This window comes from Penicillium canariense (genome assembly GCF_028826845.1).
Source record: "Penicillium canariense strain IBT 26290 chromosome Unknown utg000003l_segment0_segment0, whole genome shotgun sequence".
NCBI classification, from domain to species: domain Eukaryota; kingdom Fungi; phylum Ascomycota; class Eurotiomycetes; order Eurotiales; family Aspergillaceae; genus Penicillium; species Penicillium canariense.
In genome coordinates this window covers 1593497-1606141 of record NW_026622730.1, presented here as the reverse complement: position 1 = coordinate 1606141, position 12645 = coordinate 1593497, and the positions used below count along the sequence as shown (strand labels likewise).

At 53.6% G+C, this 12645-nt stretch overlaps 3 protein-coding genes across 3 annotated transcripts; 2 read left to right on the top strand and 1 right to left on the bottom strand.

The window, feature by feature from the left end:
• Positions 1-364: 364 nt before the first annotated feature.
• N7482_005411 (uncharacterized protein) lies at positions 365-1309 on the top strand (the record flags this gene model as incomplete). The annotated part of the gene is made up of 1 exon (XM_056687536.1): positions 365-1309. The coding sequence occupies one exon, from the start codon at positions 365-367 to the stop codon at positions 1307-1309; it is 945 nt and encodes a 314-aa protein (XP_056543091.1).
• Positions 1310-1463: 154 nt separating this feature from the next.
• N7482_005410 (uncharacterized protein) lies at positions 1464-3592 on the top strand (the record flags this gene model as incomplete). The annotated part of the gene is made up of 3 exons (XM_056687535.1): positions 1464-1550; positions 1630-1794; positions 1880-3592. 3 exons carry the CDS (start codon positions 1464-1466, stop codon positions 3590-3592), a joined length of 1965 nt encoding a protein of 654 aa, XP_056543090.1.
• A 4634-nt stretch (positions 3593-8226) lies between these two features.
• Positions 8227-9851, bottom strand: mfsA (glucose-inactivated glycerol proton symporter STL1; the record flags this gene model as incomplete). Its single annotated transcript, XM_056687534.1, has 2 exons — positions 8227-9686; positions 9743-9851. The coding sequence occupies 2 exons, from the start codon at positions 9849-9851 to the stop codon at positions 8227-8229; spliced, it is 1569 nt and encodes a 522-aa protein (XP_056543089.1).
• Positions 9852-12645: the final 2794 nt, after the last annotated feature.

Sequence of the window (12645 nt, the reverse complement as noted above, 5' to 3'; positions counted from 1 at the left end):
GAATAAGCTCGATCACGTCACCCCCGGACGGAAAGTCGTGTACAGCGGGGTCCGGGAGTATCAAGCGGAGTGCAAGAACGACCAGTTGAGCTGCCTAAGCAGGTTGGAAACTGGTTGATTACAGTTGTGCGTCTCATCAGGATATGCTTGACTGTTGACCAGCTCCATCTCAGCCAGCTAAGACTTCAACGACTTCGAGGAACGCCAGGTAAAGACTCAATCCAGAAAATCGGGGCCTCTTCGGCCCTACCGCCGTTTAGTATAGCATGGTGCAAATGCCGACACGACAGGCTTGATAAGTGGAGTCGGGCCAGGCAGATCGACGGCGGTGTCAATCGCTGCTCCGTCGAGAGTAGTGTAGTCGATGATTTTCCGTCCCATTCGCAGCACGAGGCATGAAGTATACGAATCGAGTGTCAGGCAGAACCAGGCGGATCCCGGGAAAAGGTTTTTCTCCCCGACCATCGTCATTTGCGCCGGCCGCAGTGGAGGTCAGGGGAAGCGACCTGGTCCACGCGCCAGGAATGTTATTCGCAGTGGAATCACTAACTCGACTGGGGCAAAGTGCCAAGCCAGCCAACCCCTGGACGGTCTCCAGTCGTCCGCCGTTGGCCAAATCACTGCGTGTCGTCGCCCCGAAGCTCGGGACGACCGGCAGTTCCTGCTGCTTGGCAGGTTTCGTGGACGCGACTCCGCAACGAGTACGGCAGTGCTTACGTACTGGGGGCGATTCTGCGCAAGCATGCTGACGGGGCGCCTTCCGCGTAGTGTCGTGTGGCTGCTTAGGGGAAGCAAACCCGAGTCCGAAATCATTCCAGCCGCGGGCATCGTGGCTCCGAACCACTCAAGCCACTTGAAGCCGCTCCGGCGACCACTCGGACTATGCGTGTACGCCCCCATGCGCCATGCAGCATTACCTCCTGGCCGGCAGCAACCAAACCACGCCGGACGCTGTGGAACCCCGACTGGGCTAACAATACGGCGCCAGGCACAATACGAGAGACGGAGGAGAGGAACACTCCCGCCTAGACGCGAGGCCTCTTGCAGCTCCTTCTCCAGTGATGTGTGCGGGCTCCACCGTCCGAAACAATGCCAAGCCAGCTCGCTCGGATCGTCTGGCCCTTGTTCTGCTTTCTTCCTCCCCCGACGTCCGACTCCCAAGTCCTCTCCTGGAGAGCGGAGCAATTTTCCCCCTGCCTATCTCACTCTAGCGGCGGGCCTCCACTCGTTTGACCCGACTTCCTGGACTGACGACGCCCTCAGCCTGCCTGGCGTCGGCGCCCTCTCTCTCTTGCGGCTAACGAATTAGCGGCACTATCCTGATCTGATCTGATCCGATCTTATTCTCCCCCTCGGCCTCTTTTCTTCTCTTGTGTTCTTCCTCCATCCTGCGATCGGCAGTCTCGTTCCTCCTTCGTTCTGCTCGGGGAAGTCGGTCTTCCTAGCCACTCCTTCAGCCCACCATGCTGTTTGCCGGCGCATTATCACTGTTGTTCCTGCATAACGCCGCCGCACAGCGCCATGATGCCGATCTTATGTCCTTCGTCACCGTGAGTTGGACCCTTGGGAGGAGCCAGGAGCCATTGGCAAGGCCTCTGTGGATGCTGATCTCTGTCTTTACCCTTCTAGCTCCCCGAGGTGCGAGCCTTGAAATGGGAAGTCACCCACCACGACCGCACGCGCGCTGCCCCGGGCTACTGGTTCGTGGCACCGTACGGGCAGATCTCGCCGGAACATCCCACGCAAAAATACCAGCAGTACCAGGTTGGACCGTATATCTACGATAATGATGGTGTATGTTTTATGAATTGTCCTATTTCTTGCCTATCATGCCTATTTGGGGACCCAATTTCTGACACGGATCTTTGGGGGGGAACAGATGCTTATCTGGGCGGGAGCGCCCTTGTACGACAACCGCAATGTTTTCGACTTCAAGCCTGTTACCAACATCGACGAAGAGACGCATTTGTCATTTATCGTGTCCTGGGAAATTGACAGCTCCGACAAGGGTAGTGGGGTGATCGTGGACAAGAACTATAAGGTGGAAAAAGAAGTCGGCGTCTTGAATGACCTGCACGACTTCAACATGCACGAATTTAACGTCCTGCCGGGCGGCAAGTCTGCCCTGGCCTGCACGTACCGCAACCAGGTGATCAACCTAGCGGATTTCGGTCGCCCGACGGAGGAGAGCTGGATCGTGACAGGAGGCTTTGTGGAGCTAGACGTGGAAACGAGCGAGGTGCTAGTGCAATGGGATTCTTTCGGTAAGATCGCGCTGCACGAGTCCAACATGTTCCATGCCTGGGACTCGCCCCAGGACGCTCCCGGCTGGGACTACGTGCACATCAACGCGGTCGACAAGAACATTGCCGGCGACTTTATCATTTCTCTGCGGTTCACCAACACGATCTACGGCATCTCAGGCGAGGACGGTAGTATCATGTGGCGCCTGGGCGGTCCTCAGAATGACTTCGATATGGACTTTGCTTTCTCCAAGCAGCACGATGTGAAGTTCGTCACGTCCAATGGCACCCACCACGTGATTTCGTTCCTGAACAACGCCTCCGACGAGCGCGGCGCCGACGAGAGCGTCTCGGCCGCTCTGTTCGTCGAGATGGACACCATCGCCATGACTGCTCGCGTCATCAATCGCATCAACCGCCCAGACAGCGGCTTGACTCGCCTCCGCGGCAGCGTCCAGCTCCTCCCCAACGACAACGTCTTCGTTGGCTGGAGCGAGCGCGGCTACCAGAGCGAGCACGCGCCCAATGGCGACCTGCTGATGACCGCCCGCTTCGTGTCGGAGCGCTATTCGACCTACCGCTCCTACAAGGGCGAATTCGTCGGCCGCCCGTCCGCGCCGCCCGATCTCGTCGCCTCGGTGTACGGCACCAGCGATGAGGATGTCACCACGCTGATCCACGTCAGCTGGAACGGGGCGACCGACGTCGCCGGGTGGAACTTCTATGCGAAGGCCTACGACCGCGGCTCGTCCGTGTTCATTGGCCACGCGAACAAGACCAACTTCGAGACTATGTATATCGTCGACGGCTACATGGACTGGATCACTGCTGATGCCATCGATAAGGACGGCAAGGTCTTGAGTACCTCGCGGGTGACGCGCAGCGAGATCCCGACGAATTGGAAAGGTGTTGGCTTCCTGGGCTCCGCGAAGGGTCCTACGCCGGATGACCCCTCCCTCATCGCGGCTGTCACCGAGGGCTCTTCGTCTACATCCAACGCCAGCTCCGATAGCGTTGGAAGTACTGACAGCGTCGATGGTATGGCCGACATGGTCAATGATCACACCTCCAGTGGCTCCGACTCGGGCTCCAACTCGGGCTCCGAACACATATCCTCCTCCTACGCCGATGCCAAGGAGGTTGCCAAGGCCGTCTACAGGGCATACGATGTAATTCGCGGCGTGGGCGGCCTACTCATTTTCATCCTCGTCGCCTGCACCTTGGGCGGTGTGATCGCAGGCCTGTGGCGCATGATCCAAAGCCGCAAGATGCGCTCGTACCAGCACGTCCCCTCCGAGGAGGGCATGCCCGTGGAAGAAATTCATCTGCGCTCGCAGAGACCGGAGTGACCGAATTCTTCCATGATTCCCCTTGCACAGCACTCCTTTTTTGCTTGGCTTTTCTTTTTGTCTCGCATGGTTAGCAGCGTCGCATCTGCATTTACACCCAAGCCTTCCTCCTGTACTTTTTACTTTTACTTGCCTTTCCCCCCGCCTCGTTCTTCCCGGTGAAGTTCTGCGGGGAAGGGTGAGTTCTTACTGCAACACTTCGTGAACGAAAAGACGGACTGAATGGAAGATCTGGGGACGATTTGAGGCTATGGGTATATACAAACAGGTCAGGTTATGATCGTTCCACGCATATCATACCCCATCAGGCGTTTTGGTTTTTGTCTTGATATTGCGTTTTGGGTTCATTTTTGACCGATTTCTGACTGTTGGGACTTGATTCCCTCCATTTCTTTTTCTTGTTGATTTCCTCCATCTCTTTGGCTTGGCCTCTGAGTCTTCTTGTGTAATACTACTTTACCTCTTTACCTCTGCCATGTGTCGCGGTACCTATTTTATCCGTTCGGCTTATCGCCGAGCGACAGACACTGTATATACTGCATAATATCTTGGAAGCATCTTCTCCTGTAATGACGATCCTAGGCTACAGTAATTTGGAAATGGAACCGTGCAGATTGCCGACTGTCTTGACTCGCGGTGAGACCCAACCCGCTCGCTGCATTAATCAAGAATCCCATGCCCCCTTCGCGGAATGGATTTGGTCTGTGTTTATCTGCAGCCACTGGGTCCAGCCCAGCTTAGCTAGACGTGCTTTTGAGCCAAGGGGCTAGGGATGTAGGGGATAGGATTTTGTTGATGAGTCTAGGACGCATGGACGAATATAGATGTAACTGGGGCTTCCTGGTGGATTTGTGCAGTCAGTCACGCTGTGAATTGAGCCAATATATAATGATTAATAGATTGTGTCATGTTGTGTTATGTCTGTGTCGGGATTGGTGGCAAATGAGTAGGATCTCTGTACAGACTGTACAATACAGATTTCATGCACTTCTGACGTGCGTATGATAAACACATCGTCTACCGGTCCAGTGATAATCGCCTTTCTAGACCAAAACCAAGTCAGTCCAGCGGCCGCGTCAACAACTTCTTCGCAAATGACAGTGGTGGGGTTGCGCTGACGATTACGCAATACGGCCGCGTCAGCGGGACCAGACCAGGTCTTCGATCGGGGATGGTGGTGTTGGGGCTGAAGATCTTATAACTATTTAGGATTAACGCTTATTGTGGGGAAAATGGGCTTCTGTATTTGCAGTCAAGTGTTCTTCGTACAGTAGCTACTGTGCGTAAAAGGTACATTTTCTCGTATGGGGGGCGTTTTGCTGTGCTGCCGGTGTTCGCGTTTAGTTGGGTTTCCAAGTGCTGCACCTGAGTTGGTACCGAGTTCCAAATCTTTCACTGGGGCTGCAAGTTCTCGAATGATTTCGGGGACCTCTACAGGAGGGTATAGCGAAGGGAATGGCATCTGTGGTTATAAACGTGTCATTCCCAAGTATGAAATCCATCGCTGACTTGGACACAGCAGGCCTATGTAGAAAAACACTCGAGGCTACCCTAGAAAGTCAAGACTTCGTGCTTGGTCGCACATGAATGGCACTATATGCCAGGAAGTTCAGTTCAGTATAACGTGGTTTCTGGCCCTAATGCTACACGTAAGGCCAATGTCAGCCAAGTTATACAAAGAGCGACGAGATTTGGCCATCGTCAATGTGCTACTTCCGCAGGAGGCTAAATACACAGTTCAAATTAGCCTCTTCTACCCGTGGGACCTTCGAACTATTGATACATGTCACACGCATCTCGGAACTTTTACCAGCCGCTCGGAAAATGCCAGGCCGTCTGATGGGCGGGGCGAAAGACCTCTAGGAATCAAGCAAAATCCTCTTGCCATTGGAGACACCACAGGAATAGGGAATTTATTAAAGTAGGGTACTAGTTCTGCGTTTAACTGGCGGATTCCTTCGATGAATCTCAGTAGCTGCACGGGCTTCGTTCCACTGGGGACAGCAGTATCTATCCATGGAAAGGAAAGAACCGAGACCGTCGATTGGAGCAAGAATCGAAAACGTCCGATAACATGATAAGAAAAAAAGATTAGGAGGTATATCTGCATCACAAGGTTAGGGCATCCGCGTTACCCCGCGAGTCCAGTTAAGCATTACCCGCGCAACGTTCATAGCCCGCCCTCACGACTAGTTCTAGGGGCTCCACTTTCCCCAGACTATGGCTTGATTAACGCTATCGTGTGAACTCAAAGTATGGGCCACCAGTAAGTAGATTCCACCGCTACAATGATTCATTATCGATTTGTTATCAATTTAACTTACCCACCATACTAGATTGCTGATGAATTTGCCTGTTCCTTCAAAGCTCCAGAATTTGAGAATTGTTTTCTTTGAAGACTACGCCTTTCTGCGCATTAAGGATTCGATTACCTCCTGTTCCTCCGATTCTTTTGCTTGATACCACCTAGCCAACCATTTGGCCGATTCAAAGCGACAGTCATCGCTATGCTCCGTAGTCGGAGGTGCTTTGCAAGCCGGGTCTGTGCACAGAGCCGTCCTCCTTATTGCTTGGTCTATTACTGGCTTTGGTATTGGTGGGCTAGTGGTGCTGGTACCTTTATGGCAGAGTGAGGTTGCCCCTCCATCTTCTCGGGCCTTCATGTTGGTCCTCATAGGGTATATATATTGCTTGGCAACTCATTGTCCTCTTCGTTGGGGTACGGCGTCTACTTCGTAGGTCCACTAGCGACCATCTCTTGCCATTCAATACTTTCCTCCCCTTGTTCTCAGTGCTGGCATTTCTATATCCCAGAGTCTCCTCGGCTGTATATGGATCAAGGTACTCTGCCGAAGGCCAAGGCTACACTCGAACGAATCTACCGTGAGTCAAGTGATCCAACGACGAAGTTGCCAGTCGCAACAGATCAGCTCGGAGTAAGCGCCAAGTCGGATCTTCTTTCCTCTTGGCCACCTCGCTTCACCGTTCTTGTTATCGCCGATGGCCTCGTTTCGCAGCATTTTCAATGCTATCCTACTTGACTATGTTGGTCGCAAATGGCTGATGATAGCTAGTCTCGCAGGCTGGTTTCTTTGTCGGATCATTGACACTTCTGGACGACAGTGAGAAATAATCGTCATGAGTGTCTTCTAATTAGTTGTCTCTAACATTTGATCTCCATCGCCACAATATGTACAGCCAATTCGATGCAATGTTCAAGAAAAGAAGCCCCGCCGAAATATCAGCACAGAAAAGCCGGTACGGCTTGGGCAATAAGAAGCGAAAAGAGCTTCTGCTTCCTAGTAGAGTATTACGGAGAACTGCCAGGAGCTTAAGTTGAATCAGAAACAGCCAAAGGGGGCTGAAAAGTGCAAGTACTCTAGAAAAGGAGGCGGAGGAAAAGTTAAAGTTATCTGGAGAGACATTTACACGAGCCTCGTATCTCCGCAAATATCCAATCCACTTATCCGTCCATCATATCCGATTCGGAGCAAAGGACAAACTTCGCAACACCTGCCATCCTGGAGCATGGCACCCTGCATGGTGATCGGCAGCGCTAACTGTGCACATGGTAACCGGGCAAGCCCGCCAACATAGAAGGCATGCCGAAGGCGGATACGCTTCCCCATGTGGAGTATACCCTGGGCTGTGGGGGGTGCAGGCATCTGGACCATGACCATGTGGCTTGGCCGTTGCGTTGGCTGGATTGCGGTGCTTCTGATCGTCAGATCATCCCTGAACATGCATGATATACCCGCTGGCAATTCCCCGAAGAGGTGCCTATTATCCGATAAGTGGATAGCGGTTTTGGATGGGATCCGTGGGTTTCGGAAGTGTGATTGTATTTCCTGCGGGTGGGCGTCAGCGTGCCCGTGGCTATCGCATTTCCTATGGCCGGAATATATATCATGCATCATCTTGCAGATGGTCTTCCTTCAGGTCCGCCAACGGTAAGATCAATCGCTAGGTGAGCATGCGGGTACTTGTTTACCTCTTCCAAGCTTGATCCAAGACGTCAAATTTGTGATTTCTAATGCATTGTTCATTCCTAGATCTCGTTCTTGAAAGTGCTCTGTGACCAAACTGAATGGAGGGCTATTCTCCCTCGTGCATTATTCCAACCCCCTGTTCATTTGCCTTTCACCGTTAAAGTCTATCAACTATTCTTCACCGTCTGGTCATGAATATTTACGTCCTTCGACTCATAGAACATCTCCTCTAGACTTAAATCATTTCCTAGAGCACGCATAGCACACATGAATGATGCGAATATCGAAGGGCTGCATAGCGATGGCATAGACAATGGCTTCTGGCTATTGATGAAATTACGTTGGAAAACGTATAAAATGACGGTGCATTCTATTATTCGACTCGATCAACCTCTATTTTCCAGTCATCTCCCCCTCATGGTATAAAACAAAGAAATCATCATCTGACACTGGAGATGGGAGCGATTAACCACCATCACGTGCCGGCATCATAAAGGGAAACAAAGCAAACGAAAAAGGGGTAAACATAATGCGAGAGCCACAAAACTCTATAATCTATAAGAGTAGTAGCGACCTCTTGCTTTCCGTCACCAGGATGGAACGCCAAAGCAAATGTACATTACTCTCCGACACCCATCGGAGAAATTACTCGTGCTTCTCATCGCTCGAGTTGCCACTGGACATGGCCATCTCGACCTTCTCGCTCTCGGAAGCGTGCTGGTGGGCAGAGACATCCAGACCAACCTCACGCTGCATCTCAGCGATCTGCTGAACGGTGAGCTTGGGCAAGGTGTTGGCGATCTGGTAGGGCCACTTCTTCTCGATGTGGGCCTTGGCGAAGATCAGATCAACCTCCTCCAGATCACGACCGGCGGTCTCCGGGTAGTAGAACCAGGCGAAGGGAATGGCAATGAAGTTAACCAGCGCGAAGAAAAGGTAGATACCCCAGCCAGAAGCATCGGAGAAGACGGGAGTAAACATGACCACAGCGAAGTTGGTGATCCAGTTGGTGCACGTGGACGCGGCGGCAGCCATGGTACGAGTGCGCAGAGGGTTGATCTCGGGAGGGTAGATCCAGGGCAGAGGCAGCGTGGTGAATGCGAAGAAGCAGATGAACAGGAAGATACCGACGACGGCGCCCTTGGCATTCTGCTCGTTGTCATTGATCAGGCAAGCCATGGTGATGATGAACGACAGACCCTGACCAGCGAAACCGATCAGGAACAGCTTGCGGCGGCCAACCTTCTCAATCATGAAGAAGGAGGGGATGGTCGCGATAGCGTAGACGGTAGCAAAGACACCACCCAGAATTAGGGAAAGACGGTGCTCCATGTGCAGGTTTTGCTCGAACAGCAGGGTGGAGTAGTAGATCGCAGCGTTGCAACCAGTGAACTGCTGGAAGAATTGGCCAGAGCAACCAATCATCATACGCTGGAATTCCTGTGTCTTGCCGAAGGTGAAGAGGGTCTTCCAGTCCGCCTTGGCACCCTCGGTGGCCTTCAGATCAGCCTTCATGAGGTTGAAGTCGGTAAGAACATCCTCGGCGTCGACGGTGCTGTCGTTGAGAGCGGCTAGAACCTCCAGAGCTTCCTGGTCCTTGCCCTGCATGACGAACCAACGAGGGGACTCAGGTAGCATTAGAGCGCCAGCGCTGACCATGACGGCGAAAAGAATCTGGAATGCAACAGGGAATCGCCACTGGACGGAGCTGTCCACGTAGGAGAGGCCGAAATCGATCCAGTAGGCAATAAAAGTACCAACGGCGATAATGGCACCCTCAAAGCAGACGAGGAAACCACGGTTGTGCGCGCGAGAGCACTCGGACTGCCAAACAGGGATGGTCGCAGTATCCATGCCGTTTCCAAGACCAGAGATAACCCGACCGACAACGAATTGGCCAAGACCCCACTGGGGGCCGAAAGCGGCGGTAGAAATGACAGTACCAATAATCATGAGAATACCACCAGTCACGAGGAGCGGAGTGCGACCAATGCGCTCACCGAACATGAGAGTGAAGACGGCACCAAAGAAACAACCAAGCTCATAACAGGCAGTCACGGCACCACGGAGGACGGAGACATGCTGAGAGTACGAGGCGGAACTGCCTTCGGGAATGGCGAGGGGGGGAACTCCTTGGTGAACTCATTACCGGAGATAATACCAGACATAAGACCCTGATCATAACCGAAGAGCGAGAAGCCCACAACGGACGTGAAGGTGATGGCGATGTGGAGGCGCTTGCCCCGCAAGCCTGAGGTGGTTGTCCACATCTTGACTGTGGTGCTTCGCTTGGTATGTGCGCGAAGAGAGGAGGAGACCAGGACAAGGAAGGAAGAGAAGTCCGTCTGGGGGTCTGGGGGAGGTGGCCTTATGTATCTATACTTCTTCCGGGGCGACTGCCCCGTCCCACGTCGTAGTCCCGCCAAGACGACAAACTTTGGAGATGACGTCGGCGGAGTTAACGCTAGAGGCAGGTCGCGCGGACCATCGTGGTACTCCATGGGCCACTATGGGGGCCAGGGGGCCAAAGGGGCCCCGCAGCAGAGTTTTACGGGGTCGCCATAGGTGGGGGTTAGTCCTAGGCGGGTTTTGCTGCAGGCAAGTCTCGCGAGCCGCCGAGAGGGGGCCTAGCGCGTAGCGGCTGCTTCTTCGGGGTTGGCCACCGCTACCAGTGATGCTGCATTCGGGAGTCCGAAGTTGGCGGGCCAGTGAGGGTGCGGGAGGCCGAATTGTTTGCGAGTGCCTGGGACCTGTGCGCCTTGGGATCGCTTGGGAGGCGCCACCCGTTCTTGCCCCTCAAGCCACCCGGGGGCCTTCCGGACGCCCCCTTATCACCGTCCGATCGCAGCCTTCCCACTGTAGCCTCGTGGGGGTGGATCGCTTCCTCCTGCGGACGTCGGATCACCATGCTCCTCGCCGGATATGGAATCTCATCCGACCCTCCATCCCTCCCACTTCCTCCATTCACGGGGAATAACGGGGAATGCGGTGGGTCGAAGGATCAGAATTTTTGGGTATTTTCTCAGTCTCCTCCAGTCGTCGCTTGTCCCTTTTTCCATTTGAGAAGCATCGCTATTGAAGCGAGTGGGCGCTGGGGCCAAGAAGCGCAACCGAGTGCCACTTTTGCCCAGCAAACTCGCCTTAGTTACCATGTGCCCCTCCTGGCCCTCAGGGTCTGTCCGTTCTGTGCCCGATGCCGACGGCCGGCAGGTTACCGTGAATGAGGCAGAGCCCCACAGTACGGGCCAAAGAGGGGCCAACCAAGCCACCGACGAGATCCAATGCGACACCCCGTGGGGACACAGTGAGAAAGCGGCCTTCAAGTGGGTTGCCTCGCCAGACAGTTACTGCTGTTGGTACCGAAGTCAATTCTGTTGCGGATCGTCCAGACGGCGCTGGCTTCCTGATCCTTGCTAGGGTGGTAGTTTTCCAAAAGGTACTGCGGGTGGGATGTCGCAGGATGTGGCAGGATGGCATGTGATAATGCCGTTGTGAGCGGACAATAGGATTTCGGATACTCCGCGACTCTCCTCATTTTGCACGGGGAAGGGCCGTTTCGGAGGATAGTATGGCCGTTCCCAGCAGCCAAGTCACGTGCTGTGCATCCGTCCTGCGACTCGACCAAGGCCCGAGTGCTCGCTGTGATTGGTGGCCACCCGCTAGGCTCAAATCCCGGGTGGGCCTGACATATCCCTTATGTAATCAGCTATTTCCCGTTACCGACCGGAATAGCATATGCCCGGTCGCAGCCAACTGCTTTAGGGCCGCTGCTTACGTACTGGCTCAGTCAGTGGTCGGCCCCGCGCGGGCAGCACTGAACCGCAGTCGGCTTCTCAGCTTTGACCTCCTCTGCCGCCGGGGATGATCCCTATTACTTGTCGGCATACTTCTCTCCACTCTCGGGCACGATACGACGCTCACTGGTCCAAAAGTGGGTGGACCAGTAGACACAACTAATTGTCTAATTTCCAAATGTTTCGTCCCCCATTTGTTAGTTAGTCTCTCAACGGTACGGTGTGCTATCGCCTAGTCCGTTAGGCCGTTCGGGACATTGCCTCGGGTGTTGAGCGCGCGTCAAAGTTTAGCACACGCTACTCGGAAGAAAACGGCGGTGAATGAGGATGGTGTTGTTGCTCACTCTTGCTTATCGCTCCAGCCCAAAGATCTGAACATTGTGGGTCCCTTCATAGATCGCATCCAAAACGGCCATGCCAGATGGAAGAATTACACGTGGTCGATCATAGATTCAAAGACATCACTTCCCATGTCTGAGCGGATTCGGTCTCCGTTCCGTTCCTGGGGCGTGGAGTCTGAAAGTCCGTTGACTGCTGCAACCCTCGAGGTTGGGCTATGTCATCGACAACTGTCTTATCCAACATACTCCGGACTCCGTACTCCGCCTGGCATGACGGGGCCAGCTATGGACGTCTATTTTACACCAGTGGGGCACACGGATGTGAACTCCACTCTTTTTGTGGTTGGCTGCCGTTGGGTAGATTAATTTATTCCGTATATCTATTGACCACGGACGAGAATAATTCGGCATTGGCTCGTACATCGGCTTCCCGGGTCAATGGTTATCCGAGGCTAACCCGGGCAGTTGGTAGTCGTGTTGGAACCAAAGCATCGACCAAGCGGCCGAGCGTAGGTTGCACGATAAGAAAAAAATGCTCGGTTGCTAGTCGCAATTCTTGACAGATTCAATTCTCCTCTCGATTATTTCTCATGCGCGCAACCCGACTCGGGCTAATGTCCACTGGGGACCCACGAAGCACGCTGCATTGTCCTCCGTGCTATGGAGAATAATAGGAAGGTTTCTTAGCGCCAAGGATCAGCCACCTTTCAATGATGGATCTAATGACATCAGCGTTGTAAACGGAATGGCAAATTCTTAAGGCTCAAAAGACCTTGGCGTGCAATTATCGCCAATCGCCAAGTGGCCGGTTTGAAATTTCTTGGTTTGATGACCGAAGCCAAGCCCCCGGGCGGGAACGGTTGTACTGCCTGCTGGAACATTTCTCTCATTTACTTTTCATCTGCGTCAGGCTTCAAGTTAGGAGATAA